The 17509-nt window shown below is 39.8% G+C and overlaps 1 protein-coding gene and 1 long non-coding RNA gene across 2 annotated transcripts; both read right to left on the reverse strand.

Annotated features, from left to right (window-relative positions):
* Nucleotides 1–7771: 7771 nt before the first annotated feature.
* LOC127338760 (uncharacterized) lies at nucleotides 7772–11415 on the reverse strand. The gene is made up of 4 exons (XM_051364753.2): nucleotides 11386–11415; nucleotides 11205–11308; nucleotides 9528–9656; nucleotides 7772–8746 (listed from the first exon to the last, which is right to left on the reverse strand). Exons 1-4 carry the CDS (start codon nucleotides 11413–11415, stop codon nucleotides 8062–8064), a joined length of 948 nt encoding a protein of 315 aa, XP_051220713.2. The 3' UTR covers nucleotides 7772–8061.
* A 10-nt stretch (nucleotides 11416–11425) lies between these two features.
* Nucleotides 11426–12813, reverse strand: LOC127338761 (uncharacterized). Its single transcript, XR_011746395.1, has 3 exons — nucleotides 12437–12813; nucleotides 12274–12331; nucleotides 11426–11757 (listed from the first exon to the last, which is right to left on the reverse strand). It is a non-coding gene; the product is annotated as an uncharacterized lncRNA (long non-coding RNA).
* Nucleotides 12814–17509: the final 4696 nt, after the last annotated feature.

Raw genomic sequence — 17509 nt, forward strand, 5'->3', positions numbered from 1 at the left:
TGACAGGGTCTTGTCTCTTGAAGTAGTTGACTTTCTGTGTCTTCGAGTTTCACTGTAGATCCTCCTTCGATGCATCCATATCTAAGCAGGGGGTTCAAAGAAGGGTGAGTACAAGCGTACTCAGCAAGTTCATTATAGGAAAGAGGTGTTTAATGCACTAGCTACAACCATGGACCAGAAAGTCATAGGAAATGCAAGTTTTTGTAAACATTTCTTCAAAAGGTTACTTTTATTCTGAAGAACTATGTACGTCAGCCTTCACCGGGTGTCTAGAACTTCATGGAGTTCCTTTCCAGCGGTGTTCGCAGTTCCAAACCCGGAACAGGGAGTGACAAGCCACAATTTGATACACTCTGCAGAGGTGTGTTTCTTTACCCATAAGATATCTTATCCTTGTTACTAGCCGGGCGTGACCCGTCCACACTTCCTTGGTGTGAGGCTAGGTGTAAGGTCCTAGCCAATCACTGGGCCTTCCCGCGACTGTGCATACCCACCCTTTTGTAAACCACTGGCTGCCGACTGATTCTCTGATCTAGTCTCGAGCCAGCCCGTTACAATCCATCGTAGATGCACTAAACCGTAGGAGCAATACAGGGCTCCCTCCCTCGCCAGCGTCAGCCAGCCCACTGGTAGGTGTACCCATTGATGTACGAGAGGGAAAAGAACAACTGACTACTCTGTCCCACTCCAGATCTTATGGTAAACACGAGTATTACAGCGCAAGAATCATCGAACGACATTTGTTGTTAAGTCCTAGATGAATAACCCAATGCAATGGAACCTCCACCAAACTCATACCATGGTTCCATTGCCCACCACATAGTCATATTCATAATTGTGAAAGTAACACTTTGCTTTTAATGCATGAGTGATAAGTATAGTACTTTGCAAGTAATTTGGTAAAAATACTCAAAGTGACATGAGCAAGCGGTGAACTTGCCTTTCTTAACTGCGAGATTATACACTCAAGGACTTCGATACGGGATAACTCCAAATTCTGAAATAGCATCATCGTACGGTAAGGACAATGTTTAAAAGATTGGAAAATATGCTACAATGCATAAGTATGAGATGCAATCCCTCTAAGCGTGACCTAACCCTAATGATTTAGGATTTGTGAGTTGGAATGATTTGTTTAGGATGTGTTGCACTTTTAAAGATGGTTCACAACAAGGTTCTTATTAAGGTTTTGATTAACTTGGTATCATAAACAATTGGTGTAATAAATCATATCAATCACATTAGTACACAATAAATAGTAGGTGACATAGCATGTATAGAGATGTGGTTAGTTTTTAGTACTATAGGTCATGGTTAATGATTACTTGTTATTTATTTCAAAAGAATAACTTTGGAAGAACATGTTTCTTTAGGAATAAAAAGTATTTAAATTAAGGCTTATTGTTTCTAGGGTTTTCTCTTGGATTCACTAAGTAGGGAATAGGTGTTGCTTAAATAAGATGGTTCATAAATCTATAGTACTTATATGGTTTAGTTGGGTATGGGTATGTGATGTAAAGTACTAGACATGGTTGCTATTAGGGTGGATCACAATTGTTTGACACTAAGCATGGATGTTTAAGGATGATGACTTTGAGAATAGGAACTAGGGTTTACATTTAATTGGTCCTACTTGATCATCTAGGGTTTATTAGTATGAATATAGGAAATACCAACTTAGTAGTAATAAGGCTTCTATTATTTTATGAGAACAAGAACATGTATTTAGTTGTTAATTATGTATCTATGAGTGAAAGTGGAGGTAACATGATCACATTTTATAATTCCTAGGGTTTTAGGGTTGAAAGTAATTTAGGGTTTCACATAAAATAATAGAGTTAGGGTTTTACTCATAATTGAACTAGGGTTTTCTATTTGTCCAACCATTGTGGAGAAATCATTTGTTAAGTAATGTTGACTTAATTAACTCTTAAATACAAGATAATATTTACTTTAATATTTTTCTTCTCTTTATCATTTAAAGAAAATGATAATTAGGTAAATGCAATTTAGGGTTTTAAATAACAATGATAATGTAATGTACAAAATAAAATTACTCTTTAGTGTTTGAGTTATTTTCTGAATTATTATATTTTTAATTTAGAAATTTTATTAATTATTGATTTTTCTTGCTATTGAGGTTTCTATCGTCATTTCATCGGTGGCGATCGCCGGGATGCATTGGTGATTTTGGTCTGACTAATGGGCACAAATTCAACAGATTCTGACTGGCAATGGATGCAGACGAACTTCTATTCAGTTTTGGCTCACCTACTCGCCTCCGGGGATCCTTATCGGCGACACGGACGTGGCACTGGTGCGGTGTCGACCAACAGGAGGAAGACGAAGATGTCCTCCAACCTCCTCGATTTATTTTTACGCGGTGAAACGGTAGTGGCCAGGTTGGGCTGGCGCTGGGCTGCTTTCTTGGGCCGACTCCTGGGCTATGGTGGACTAGTCTAGCTGGATGCCCTTTCTCTCCTCTTCTTATTTCTTTTCTATTTTATTCCCTGGTTTAAATTTGCTATTTGAATTCAAATTTGACCTGGAGTAACTCAAATGCGTGGTTTGTTTTGGAATGTATTAAGATGATTCCTATATCATCATTTTATATTTGAAATATTCCAGGGGTATTTGTATTTTCTATTTTGCTAGTAACTTGATATCTAAAATAAGTATATATTTGGCTTGTTTTCATTCATTCTTTATTTCTTTTTTGAACTTAACTTTGTTTGTATGATTTGACTTTGGAGACTTCTTTACCAAATACATCAGAGACAAACATTCGGTTCTAGTTTGTGTTGGCAATATAGTTTGTACATTTGTATATTTCATTTCCAATTGTTATATTGGTAATGGTGAAGGTATTTTTATTATACTTGCAAAATTAGGTAATGATAATTAGGGTTTTAGTGGTATTAATTTGCAAGTAAGTTATTTGAAAGGGAAAGCTTGTTGTTTGATTTCTTATTTGAGAATGTTATCATTTGCCTATTATTTTATGTGCACACCTAGGTGCTAGTGAAAAAGAAATTCTACTAGAACTCCTTCCAAGGTTAGCACTATTACCATTCTAAACATAGATTTGAAATATCTAGTGTAGATGCTATTCTTATCAGGGTTGCCCTTGGGTTATAAAAATGAGTAGTTGATCACACCTCATAGATTTAAGTATAGGTTTAGCACTAGGTTTTTATTATGTTCAATAATTGAAACATAAGCTACAAATAGAATGTGGTTCCAGGGTTCTACTTATGATCTTCCAGGGTTCTACTTATGATCACCAAGTGATGCTCAAGTTAAGTTTGGGACATGGGAATATAGTGCCATGGGTGTGTTGATGTCATGCTAAGTTAACTAGGGTTTTCCTTATGCTTACCCATTGAAGCATAAATGAAATGGGAATCTAGGTTTTCCAAGTATTAAAGGACATGGGAGTTACTAGATATGTTGAGGGTATGCTAGGGTTTATTACTAGCTAGTGATCTCCTTATGATTTCATGTGATAGATGATATCTTCTTATCATATATGGGCTTAATTTTATACTTCTGTATGTCCAAAGCATAATCATGTACTAGATATGATCAACTTATTTCTCACTACCTTCCTACTTCTAGTTCTTAAGAGTTATGATCATTAGCAAATTGTGATGATCATGGTATGGGCTTCCTGAGGTAGCACTAGTGGAATATGGTCCTCATCTCCAATATAAAGTATTGTCTTGATCAACTAGGGTATAGTACTCCTCTTATACTTCCTTGGATATGGACATGGCTATAGTTGCCTCAGTAGTTTATATCACTTGGAAATGCCTGGGGTAACAACTTAGAGTTCTACTCAAGTAATGATGATATAATCATCTGGATATATGGATAGTTCTCTCCCTCAAAACCAAGTGTTGGCTCAACTAACTTGAGTGTAACACTTTAGCTTGAGCTCTCTTATTATAGGCATGGATTACTCTAGGGTTTATGATGTGCTCACAATATCTCTTTAAGTATAAATAGGTTAAGTCTCGACTTGGCTAGCTTTTTTGAATGGTTCCTACTTTATTTCTCAATGTCAAGAATGTGGTTCTATTCCTTTAAAGTTGTACTACCTCACCACTTCTCTATGAGATGGATTATATCATAAGGTTGTAACTCAAAAGATGATGATATGATCTAAATGAATGGATATAATTCTCCATTGGCTAGAGTTTGAAATAGATAGATTTGGCAAGATAAAAATAGAACAAGTGGACACTTGATGACAAGACTAGTATTGATCTCCTTGTCATGAATTCAAGAATAAAGTGGAAGGAATACCATGAGGTTCATGGTAGGAACACGAATTAGTTTAAGACATGGAAAAGATAAGTCAAGAATAGTTTCTCCATTTTATTGTTACTTGATTTGCAGTTGAATAAATATCCATATGTTCTGGCAAGGAATACCATATTATGATCTTTTAGAAGATCGAGTAATTGATACTTGCTTAATGTGTTGTTTGTGTTGGTTTTACTTCCATTTGATCTAACCCCTTGGATCAAATCGTTACTACCCAAAAACAAAGTTTTAGTAAAGGTCACATTGAGGTTTATAGCGCTTGACTTGATCCGCTACTTCAATTCAATCAACTCAAGTGAAACTTCAGTTATTGTGACAAGTTTTATTTGAAAGAGCGAAAATTCCCTGGATTTTCTATGCATGAATGCAATACACACATCTGTTTCCTCTCTTTTTGTAACCCCAAATCTTGGGATGTTACAGATTTTTTCTCCCAAAAATGAGTTGGACCACGGACAATGGAAAATTGAGCTTGCAAAACACTAAAAACTCTTTCAATGTCCTTTCAGCATGCTTCTTGTGCCTTGACAAATTGAGCTTCTTTTTTGTTTCTAGGGTTTGATGGTCTTCACAAATGTTGCCCAAGATGGATACATGTCATCGACAAGATAGTAGCCCATCTTTTAGTCATGTCCATTTACTTTGTAGTTGCAAGCCAAAGTATCTCCACTGTCTAATCTAGCAAATAAATGGGATATAAGGAAGACACTGATGTCATTAGTGATCCTGGCCAAGGTTTTGGTTATTGGTCGGTAAATTTTGTTACCGGCTGCGTACTGAGTTTCCTTGAACCCCTGGTAAATGCTCTTATCAATCAAAAAATCTAGAGAAATTTAAATTTGGTTTTCAAATTTGCTTGGGAAACGGTCGGGATTTCTCCGTTACCGTGGTAACCGGGAATCCTGAGCCCCCTCGGGAAAGTATCCCAGCAATCCCCAAAAAAATGCCAAATTCACAAGTTCTCTAATGCCACGGCCTAAAGCGCAATGGTGTAGGATCATGACTTTTACCGCTGCCCATGCCATGCTTTCGAGCAATTCTTCCACCTCCAATGCCTACAATCAACACTCTGTCTTATGCTTGTACAACGTATCTTTTAATTTATATTCATCAATCTTTGTATATCTTCTTCATTTGGAGCTTGAAGATACACTGGACCAAACACCCGACACCTTGGTAAACATCAGAATAGATCCAATGGTTGTACCTTTACCAATGCGCAGACTCTCACCGGTATAGTCTGCCGGGATGCCATATATGCAATCACCCACCCAATAATCCATTTGATTCTTGAATTATACAAAGCCCAATAAAATAATCAAAGCTTTTATAAAAATTAATAATAAGATCGAACTCATTATAATCAAGAAAGGGAGGGTTGGAAGCGTCTAGATTATTTTTGTCTCTTTAACCGCAGGAAGTTCTCCAAAAGTATGAAAGGCTGGAGGGCTTTGTACCAACCATTCTAGTGTGGTTGGATTATGTTCAACAGCCCAAGGACTTTCCGCACATTTTTTGTTCTTTCCACTGCTTGAAGTGATTGCGGCGAGTACGAAGAAACGATGAATCCCATATGCAATCACCCTCATAGCTGCCGAGATTTTCTGATAGGAGCTAAATCCTGGGGCGCCAGCATTGTTTCTCCGTTGAGTAAAATGGCGAGAGTTCTTCTCGCAAGCTTGAACAATTTAAATAAACAAAGCCTAAAGCATTATGTACCTTCTATGGAATGCAGTCTTGCATGAGCGCGGCGTGGCCAAGCGCTCTGTTCCGTCAGGATGCAAACATGGCCGGCCGTCAATCTGTGCTCCTTGTTCATATTGGCACTATCCTCGAGATGCTTCACGGCGATGATGGGAATAATATGCTTAGTGTCATTGCTTTGGAGCAAATCATCGATATCCGAATCATCCGGAGACAACAAGTCTTCGAAAAGAAAATCCACTCTCAAGGTTGAACTCATCTACAACAATCCTATATCAAAACCAAATCAACCGGAATAGATTGAACTCGAAGAACAAGCCAAACAAGATCCTACCATGGCGTGGTAGGCTCCCGTGGCAGCAACGCATGAGGCGAAGAAGCAGCTCCGGTGAGGCTGAAGCCGACCGCCTAGGCCGAGGGCATGGCCGAGTTCCCGAATCGGACCTCCACAATGCATCCATGGTGGCCGCCATCTCGGAGACTTCCGCCGCGGAAGAATAGTTGGCAAGCCCGCGAGATTTCGACGTGGCGGGGTGCGAGGCACTCGGCGGTGGCCGGGCCTGGCTGGAGGCGGCCAAAAATGATGACAGGAGGCGTCGGCGGAAGATGAAAACGCAGACGGGGAAATTTCAGTGCACCAACTACTTCCACGTGGATAGGGGCCACGCTCGGTTTGGCCACGCAGCCCACGCATGTTAAGGTCGGACAGGGAGGTTTTCCCACCGTCCTAAAAAATTGGGTCGCACTCGTTTACGGAATCTGATGTACGCCAATTTTACGACCAAAACTGGAAACGTTTTGGCGTTTTTTATGAGATCTGCTGCTAGAGTTGCTCTTATATATCGAGGTCATATGTTGCAGATGTTATCTGTGGAAAAACTATATGAATGGCCATACTCATTTCTTGAAAAATTATCTGTGGAAATTAAAGGTACCACTAAAAATTAGAATTTTTTATGTGGTTCTTGAATAAGAAACTTTTACTCACAAAAGATAACTTAGCAAAAAAGAAATTTGACTGGATGTACCGAATGCGTTTGTGATTCTGAGAAGTCCGTAGAACATTTATTCATAAGTTGTCCATTTGCTAAACTGATTTGAAGGGTGGTCTTTCTATATGCCAGCTCCAACTAATATCAAAAATATGTTTGGAAATTGGTTAAATGGAGTTGATAAAAACACTAGAACGCGCGTTTGTGTAGGAGTTTGTGCTTTACTTTGGTCTTGATCAATGTGGAATTGTCGAAATAATGTTATTTTTAACAAAGCTGGACGTTCTCAATTCTTGCGGATTATCCACAGAACTATGTACTGAATCAACATGTGGTCCCATCTCCTTTTCGAGAAGCAGCAGCGAACATATGAATTCTGGATGCATTCGTTTGATGGTGGTCGTATGAACTATCTTCAGCCAGTATGGTTGACATCGTTTTAATAAAATACAAGATACATAGAGTTATTTTGGGAGCAACGGCGACATATGGATTCTGAATGCACTCGCTTAATGGTGATCATACTAACTATCTTCAGCTAGGGTGGTTAGCAGCCTTCTAATAAAATACAAGATTCATAGTGTGATTTTGCATTATCTATTTTGATGGTTGATTCATATGATCACCTTGGGTGACCCATGAGTTTGTCAGAGTTTAAATTCTAAATTCTGGAAACTAAGTAATAAAGGGCTGTGTGCATCACTTTGATGCATAGGCCGCAGCCTACCCCATTTCGAAAAAATATGTTGCAGATGTGTTCAGTACATTACTTTCCTAGAGAAACGGCAACACGAGTACACTGGGATCACCAGTTTTTACAAGGCAGATTAACAACCACGCTAACTAGAAGTTCGAACTCAAAAGAAAGAAAAACAAGGCCCTCACAGAGCACACAACGAAATGGACACCTTCTGGGCAGATGAACAGCATCATTGCTATTCCCCTGAACACATCATTCGAAGACCAAGGAGCATAACTCTGCCCTTCTCCTTCAACTGGTGCAGGCGCAGTCCCTGGCGTAGTTCACCAAATTATATCACATTCCATGTTCGCATTTGCTACCGTGTGGAGAATCGGGTGGGATGATCATCAAGCTCTCGCAATATGACATGTCCAGAAGATCGGCGATATCTGCCTGACGTAGCTCTGTTAACTCCTTATCAGCGCCGGTGCAGATCTCATCAAAGTGTCCGTCAATAGACTGGGAACTACGAGCTGGAGACAAGACCGTGTTTGCATAGCTGGGCAGAACTTCTCGAGGACACGAAGAACTCATTTGATTCTGTTCCGATAAAAAACTTGGAGCAGCAAAACACACCTTAAGATCCACTGAGCTTGATGACAAAGCCATTTTCTTGTCGGTTACTATAGGAGACTTCGATGTATCCATTTGACAAACCATCTTCTTCGGGTCATCAGCTGAACGAGCAATAAATCCTTCGGCACTTGCAGAATCTGAACCTTTTCTGCCTAGCGTAGTTGCATTTTCACCAGTCTCTGTTAGTCCTTGTTTAGGTTTGGGTCTTGCCTGCAAATCGGGTGAGAGTTTATTGTTCTTGGATGAATCTTCATTGCCCTTCACCGTACTCGAACCACCGCTGTCCAGGATAGGTGTGTCGCCAGACACATTTTGGAATTGCTCTAGCAATCCTCTGGTTAAGTACGAGTTCACTTTCCTCTTCATACCATTATTCCAGTGATTCTTTACAGCTTTTCCGGTCCTGGCAGGATAGGAGACGGCCAATTGCAACAAATTATAGGTAAAAACAGTGCACTGAATTCCTATGATAGAACAATGAAATGCAACAGAAAGTAAGGGTCAATAACCCTAGTTAAACTAGCTAGTTACAGAAAAATAGAGTAAATTGCACAAACAGAGAGGTGGGTCCGAGTAACAAAATACGTGAATTTTGAGGCTTTGTAACAAAAAGACCAACTATTGATCAAGCCTAGTTGTGATACATACCCCAAGTCTATGCAGATTAGCACATATTCTGTTCACCAATTTTTATCTGATGATTGGTTGCTCATAATGTGTTCAAATTTTCCAGTTCAATCATCACATTAAGATTTGTCTTAAAAGAATGTTTTTCGATTTTTTTGGGACTATGATTTTTCGGCCTTTTTTTTTACGATTATTTTCATCATCAAAAATAAAAACAGAAGATTGGATGCTATATTGAGCTCACATTTTAGAGTTCACAATTGCCATAGTTGACATCAATGGACTAATCTGTGCAAATATGGATCATGTATTTGGCTCAATAGTTCATGTTTTTGGCACAAAGCCTCAAAAGTTCGAGTTCGTTACTCCGTCCATGATATGTGTGTGCTTGTGCAATATGCAAACTTTCATGAACCGTGTCTATCGTTTTCTGACAAGTGTTTACATAGACGGAGATAAGCTATATGGTATGGTTAATAGTATAACTAGAATCCCAGAGACAAGAAACTAAATACGGGAAATTTAATATTCTATTTTTTTCCATCATGGAATCTCACCTCCCTGGAAAAAGTTTAGCCAGTTCAAGCCATTTGTTTCCATGTATTTGATGAGCACGAATCAGTGCTATCTCCTCCTGTTCTGACCATGCATTTCTATTAACAGAAGGCTCAAGATAATATTTCCACCTGCATGTCCATTTTCATCAGTAAAATCTGCCTTTAGTCAAGGAACAACAATATGAGAGGGTGAGTTCATAATTCTGAATAATATATAACGTATTAATGAACTTCCATCACAGCAAAAGCTACTGCCTCTTAAACATAGGTTTCTGTTGAGGTCACAAACAATATTGTCATGCTATAAGATTTAATCCCCATCTAGAAGGTTGAAGGTCTATCATAGACATGAGAAAGTAAACTATTGTCACAAATCCTAATATTGCATTATGAAGAAATTAGCAGTAAGCAATATAAGGAGCCAAACAACAAAGATTATTTTTACTTTTTTCATGAATAAATTCCACTTTTTACCCTCTAGTTCTGGCAAACTTAAGCTCATTTAAAAGTATTGCCATATTTCACCCCTTAGTTGTGTCAGTGTGATAACATTTTCTATATTTTATTTAATTTCAAAAACTGAAATGATAGACACGTTTGTTAGGACTACATTGCATTTGGCTACCACATTTTATTTATTTCGAAAAACTGAAATGATAGATCCACTTGTGAGGCCAACAAGACAACAGGCTGGGTACACAACTTGGACACGTACTCATTAGAGACTACACCCTCCGCTCCGAATTATATGGCGTTTTGGATATTCAAAAAGTAGAAGTAGACTACATATGGACTGTATGAATGAACAAACACATTAAGCGCATCTATATATACATGTGATTCACAAAAATGCCTGAACTTTTTATAATTAGGAATGGAGGGTATACCAAATTATGCAATATTCTCTTATATTCACGAAATTCATTAAAATTCGCTGCGATTGCTTGAATTTTGCTGAACATGTGCGGCTGGCTGCACCACACTGCTCCTGCATCATAGGTGATACATCTCCTGAAGCGTGGATGGCCTAATTGTGGGCTTTGCCCTTTATGCAAGTGTCAACCACCTTTTTGTCCATTGCCGCTTCGCTGCTCGCCTTCGGGGCTTCATCAAAGATTGGATAGGAATTACCGAGCTCAACCCAAGGCAATGGACGGGCTTCACAATCTCAAAGTGGTGGAACATGATGCCGGCCGGCTCTACCCCTAACCGCAAAGCCATGGCAACGCTTACTTTGCTCATCTCTTGGGAGGTGGAATGAGCACAACGCTAGGGTCTTCCACCACAAGCAAGCTCGTTCGCAAGTAGTATTCGCTAAGATAAAGAAAGAAGCATGTTCATGGGTTTTAGCGGGCGCAAAGCGTTTGGGAGATATGATGCCAGGAGGGTGATTCTTGTAATAAGAAAAAAAATACATTCTTGTAAAACGCCTAGTTAATTAATAGATTGGGGCAAAGTTTTGCCCCCGATTCAAAAAAATAATAAATACTGGCGGATGACAGGTTCCGACAGCTACCGTAAAGTAATGCACGCGAAGCATATATAGCTAGAGTTCTCATGGAAAGATGGGACTTTCCACTGATTTTTCTTTGGAACAATAAAATGCTAGGTTGGATCATTTGAATCCGTAAACAGCAATCAGAAGAAGCCAAATTGCATGGTTTCTGTAAACTGTACCTATCCCGGCATTGGCGGGCAATAAGACCAGGCATAGCACGAGCAATAGTTGGCCAATCCTTTGAGCCATGCATATTTACTATTTCAATCAGAGTATCATCTTCCTGAAAGAAACTTTATGGTATTAATATAATTTAATTCCTGAAATACAACAATATGTATGATGCCGAAGGCTGCTGACATGAACTAATAACTTGCCTCTTCTGACCATATGTGCCTCCTCTTCCATGAGTCCACACCTGTCTCGCGGGGCAGGCACTTAGCTAAACAAAAGAATTAGCATTAATGTGAACACGAAAGTTAAGAACCAAGAATTGAGTAAGTGGAGTACAATCAATTGATCAAGAAAGCCTGGTATAGCCAAGCAAGGCAGCATCTGAATATTTTCAATTTAAATTTTAAATACAGATCTGTGCAAGAAATCGAAGAGCTAAACTTCCAATTTATCCATGAAATAATATTAGAAATTAACTTGCCATTTTGAAGTACAGTTACCTGCAGTTCTCCCCTTTTCATCCTGGATACGCTTAGAAGCTTTTTGTAGTTTCACGTGCTGTGGCAAGAGTTAGGAAATCATGCATTTATTCACAGAAATAAGTATATCAAAGGGATGACTACTAGATCAAATCCATCGTATATATTGCTTAAAAAGGACAACTCTCAAACGGGAAAAAGATATGACAGAATCTTAGCTCAAGTCCAAGGTAAGAAAAGTGATATAATTATTTTTGGACCAAGTTCTTTTTTCATATCCCAGAAATAAAATCCCTTTTATCCCTTTTATGGCTACTTTCCATAATAACAGCAGTTAGCCAAAACATATCAGTGCTCAAATATTAAACTTTGTGGTATTACAAGTTAAACAAGTGAATAATTAATCATAAAAATCTCACGGGCATAGGGATGTGCTCGTCTACTAATCTGCAAATGCAAGACAATGGATTAAGAAAACCCCTTAAGATTAGAGTCTAAGCTCAGGCCAGTTTAAGTTGATTCTGGTCTTCATCTAGCATGGTAATGTCTGCATTCTAGTCTCTTGAATCTTCAATTAATGATAAATTATACAAACCTCTTGTGTGATTCCATGCATTTTGTTGCTTGAGCAGCCCGTTGACCTGATGGACTTCCTACAAAATACACCAAGATCATATAGAGTACAGAGATAATAATGAACAGATCGAGATAGCTGACAATTTCGGAAGGTGGCATAGAAAATTAGAAATGGATTGTACCGCCGTCTAGGAATTGGAAGCCCGTCTCCACTCTGCCCCATTGGCTTCTGCGGTTCTGCCTGCCCGAAGAAGCAACAAACAAGCAACAATGGCGGATTGGAGGGTCCGATATTGGCTATGAGAAGGCAGGAGAGCGAGCCAGCGAAGTAACCGACGTTCTGATATCTGCAAGTTGGAGAACCTCCTCATCGTCCGCGTGTCACGCTTTCCTCTTTCTATCTCCCACGTGTGATTCACACGGTGCCAAGGGTAAACAGTACAAATGGGCTGACAAGAGAGGGTACTGGAACTCATGAGGAAAGGCACTTTCCAATAACAGTAGAGCTACTTGCTAGCGAAAAGTGCTTTTAGCACACGAACTCCAGTGCTCTCGCTCGGTTAAAAAAATTGAAAAATGTTTTTACAAGTTATTAAAAATTATGAAAATAATTATGTAGATTACCAATGATACATCCCACAATCATGAAAAATCCCAATTCAAAATTCTTTTTATTTTGACCTGGACAAAAATGACAAATTCTGATATGCTTTGGAGATTTGAAAATGACTACTTAGATCTACAATTTTTTCATTTTTGTGTAGCTCAAAATATTAAGTATTTGAAATTAATTTTTTGCCCATTTGTGGGATACATCATTGACTATGTGTGGATTTTTTTCCAGAATTTTTTACAACTCAAAACTATTATTTTTAATTTTTTTAAAAAACGAGATCACTGGTGCCCATGTGCACCAAATCTCTATCTTGCTACTGCTACCTCTCTCTCTCTTTTAAAATAACTCGTTTATTTTTATCAAAATATAGATGTATTTAGATATATTTTATTTATTCGTATCTAAAAAAAGTTGAGAAACTTATTTTATAACGAAGGCAGCATCTTCGATCTAAAATAAATATTGCAACTTTTTCAAGATATGAATACACCTAGACAAATTTTAGGTTTTCTCTGTCTATAAAAGGTTGTCTCAACTTTATAACGATATGTATGTATCTAGACATATTTTAGTACATAAATAAATACAAACTTAGATAAAGTTGAGACATCATTTGTAGACGGAGGGAGTAGTTTTAAAATATGCAGTATTTGTCATACTTATATCCAGGGACAGATCCACACTTGACAGTTGATCAACGGTGTACACATGAACACCCAAAAATTCATGCAAAAATTAGATGTATAAGTTATAATTGACCTCGCGAGTGGAGATTTGGTGCACATATACCCCAGTGATTTTTTCTATAAAAAATAAAAATCATATTTATAAGTTTCCAAATATTCTTTAAAAAAAAGAATGTAGGCAGTAAAGTATCGATGAACGTGTAAACTATCAATTGGAAATAGTATGTATATTGGGTTACACAAAAAATAGAAATATGTGGATACTTTAGTGATTTCAAATCTCCAAAATAATCCAGACTTTCAAATCTCCAAAAAAATTCAAATTTTTTCATTTTTTGTATAGCCCAGAATACAAAAATACTCCCTCATTCCAAGAAACTTGTCTCAACTTTGTTCAAATTTGTGTCTATCTTTTTCGATAAAAGAAATATATTCAGTGGCGGACCCACAGGGTATGCCCGGTATGCCGCGGCATACCCTGGAGCCGGCCATGTACTGCTACTCAGGCGCTGATCGATGCAACAGAGCTCAGCTGATCTGTAGTACTGAAGAAAACTAGCAGCACTAGATCGCAGTGGCGGACCTAGAAATTTATCAAAGGGTATGCCGCAATAAAAAAACTTAAGTCCATTTTGATAAGACCCATTGACTAATTCAGTAAACGATGGTAAAATTCATATTATAATTGAGTGGGGGCAGCTGCCCCCCTTTACTATGTGTTGGATCCGCCCATGCATACAGATGCCAATCCATCTCCACAACCAGATCAACCCAACCCTGGCTCAAATGCTGCCTTCATCAGCTCCTTTATTCCAGTTTGGTCAGTTGAGGCATGTCCGCCCTGCGCCTCAGAATGTTCAGCCGCATTCTCAGGTGGTGCCCTCTGTTCACCCCCCCCCCCCCCCCCCCCCCGCACCAAATCCACATACATCAAAACCGAATGGTTCAGGTTATCTCCCTAATGAGATGAATCGAGATGGAAATCATAATGTTCCAAGCGAGCCAGTCTCTTCTAGCTTTATTGATAAATCAGTTTTACCTTCAGCCGAGCTTGGGATGGATCATATAAATTTTCATCACAATGCACCTGCAAATAACCAGATGGCTGATGTAAATGGATTTCACAGCTGGCTTGACAGTACTTCAATTGGGGAAAATGCAAATTCTGGAGTTTCAAAAGGTGAATCTCAGAGGAATCAAAAATCTACTTCCAACAATAGAGAATCTTCTCAATTTGGCCCATATAGCAATTTGTGCAAATTTTAAACTTAATCTTTCTATTACAAATTCTTTATTGCTTATGTGCCATATTATAATATGAATTTTACCATCGTTTACTGAATTAGTCAATGGGTCTTATCAAAATGGACTTAAGTTTTTTTATTGCGGCATACCCTTTGATAAATTTCTAGGTCCGCCACTGAATATATTAATATCTGAAGATACCAATTACACACAGCCTCTGCAACAACGCACCGTCCTAATGACAATATGGATACACACAGCCAAAAAAGAGAAAAGAAGCTAAGAAAAAAAAGAGTCCCACCATAGCATTCCGGCCCTAGCAACAACAATACAACCATCAGCATGACAACACCTGAACTCCAGACTCTTTAAAAGCGATGCCTCCAAGAAGGGAACAGTGCACCAATACCGTCGTCGCCCGATCAAAGATCTTAGGTTTTCACCCTGAAGATAGTCCGCGCATTTAAAACAATTCCTTCAACAAGGTCATTGCCAGGCACAACCAATTAAGGCCAGATCTTGGATTTTCATCCTGAATGAAAGTACTCTGAACTTCACCTGTGCTGCCGCCCCCACTTTCATACTGCTGTTGCAAGCCCAGAACACCAAGCAAGTTTCTCACCAGCGCATAGACTTTGAGCTCCATTGCTAGACCTCCCAATCCGGCCATCATGATATTCTCCGCCTCTGACTTCACCCAGGACCAAAGTCACGCTCCCTTCGAAACCAAACGGTCGGAATAAACACATGGGTGCGCACGACCGAATACCACCACGTCCGGCAAACTCCAGGCAATATGTGCACTGTTACATTCGCCGGTGGTGCATTCCGGAACTCAACACTCCTGCTTGATCAAAGGACACACTCAGGCAGATCTTCTCGCGCAAGAGGAACCCTAGGACAACCACCTATATGCTAAATAGTATCTAGATACAAGTTTAATGAGAAGGAGGGAGGGGAGCATTTTCAAATTTAGATTTTGCACATTAGTGAGATGTAACATTGGCTACTTTTAGGATTTTCTTTCACGATTTTTGAAACCTGTAAATTTGATTTTCGATCTTTTTTTTACATGGAGGGAGCAGTGGAGCTAGGGACCCAAAAAGATTTTCTGCTCACTTGTGGTATTTTATTTAGCATGTATATGTTGCCCTTGCTGTCCAAATCTACTCAAACCTCGACTTTTAACTTTCTACTGGCATGAAGGTATGGACAAATTTCAATTTTCACGTTCTGTTGGAATTTGAACACCCAAAGTAAAATTTCTAAATTTGAACAATTTAAATACATTTGAGATACTTTAAATAAGAAAATTAAGTGTACAAATCTCACTAGAAACCTTGCTTGTAATCAGTACAATATCCCTTTTGGTCCACGCATTGCTCAAATGTCAAGCAAAATAACCAGAAATTCCATTTGCTGTGATCTCTTTTTTAGAATGGTTTTATACCAGAACTAGTAGGAAAAACTATCCTGAGAACCAACCTGAGGTTGGTTGGTTAGGAGGATGGTTGTATCCCCAGCTCACTAGAGTTCAAACCCCAGGTTTGACATCTGTGTGTCTCATAAAGGCGGAATATTCATTCAGTGGGAGACGACGTTCCCGTCGACAGTGAGGCGCCTGTGGTGACTTCGTCAATTTCAACATCCAATCTGCCGTTATTAATTGAGTCTTTGGTTTTATTTGAGATAATTAAATTAGTAGAAAATACTTGTTATATTTTCCAACCATTTTATTATTATTTCTATCAGATATGCATATATAGTAAAAGTAGGCGTATACATATAGTTATATATCTAATTATGCGTACACATATGTTAGTCTTAAGGGTTTTTTTTTGTTGACTTCGCCCAAGGGTCCTGAAAAATATAGGGCCGGTCCTGTCTGCCGGCTCAGTTTTCCGGAGGTGCTCATAGGGGTAGGGTGTGCGTGTGTGCGTTCATAGGGGTGAGTGTATGTGAGCATCTGCGTTTGTACTGTGTTTCTCAAACAAAAAGAAAAGGTAGGAGTACAAGCAAACTTTTTTTACCCAGGAAAATTGGGGGAACCCCTCTGTCCATGAGGCACGCCGTGGGAGAGTGTCCGATTTAGAGTAGGACTCGGTGTCATAGTGGTATTAAGCACACGCGAGACTCAAGAGCGTGCGCGCTGCGTCCTTCTATTTCCTGAGTTCTTCTTGCCTCCGACTTCGGCCTTGCAGTACGTTTCACCGTCAAGAAGCCGTCAGCCGGCACCGATCGAGACGACAAGCATGGCGAAGCCGGAACACGTTGCGCGGCAGCGCCGGCGAACGCACGGACGGAAGGCGCCCTCGGCACGGCGGCGGCGCTACCGGAGGGCACCGAGTACCCGCGGGTTCGACGTGAAGGTGGACGGATCCGACTCTGCGAGGATGTACCGCAACGTGAGGCCGCGGCTCCGGTCGCAGATTGGCGAGGTGCGTGGCTCCCTCTACAGGATCAGCCTAGCCGAGTACTTGGCTCGAGAAGCTGCAGTCGGCGGCGGTGCCGGTGCCGGTGCGGAACCATCGTCGCCGCCCACATCCAAGTCTGCGAGTCAAGTGTTCTGTGTCACGGTCGCGCGTGAGTCCGCTGCAGTCCACGGCGGCGCCGGAAAAGGCTCCTCGTCATGGTCACCAAAGGCCCCTCCGCATGGAACGGAAAGACCGCACTTGGCAGCCGCCGAGCACCGACCGGAGGCCTCCGCC

The sequence above is a fragment of the Lolium perenne genome, chromosome 6 (assembly GCF_019359855.2).
Source record: "Lolium perenne isolate Kyuss_39 chromosome 6, Kyuss_2.0, whole genome shotgun sequence".
Lineage (NCBI taxonomy): Eukaryota > Viridiplantae > Streptophyta > Magnoliopsida > Poales > Poaceae > Lolium > Lolium perenne.

What these genes read in the sequence shown, in the direction of transcription:
- LOC127338760 (XM_051364753.2), bottom strand. Translation starts at nt 11,415, where the DNA reads ATGGTCAGAAGAGGCAAGTTATTAGTTCAT. An exon ending in GAGGCAAGTTATTAGTTCAT is followed by an intron (nt 11,309 to 11,385) that starts GTCAGCAGCCTT and finishes AGTTTCTTTCAG; the next exon opens with GAAGATGATACTCTGATTGA. An exon ending in GCCCGCCAATGCCGGGATAG is followed by an intron (nt 9,657 to 11,204) that starts GTACAGTTTACA and finishes ATGGACATGCAG; the next exon opens with GTGGAAATATTATCTTGAGC.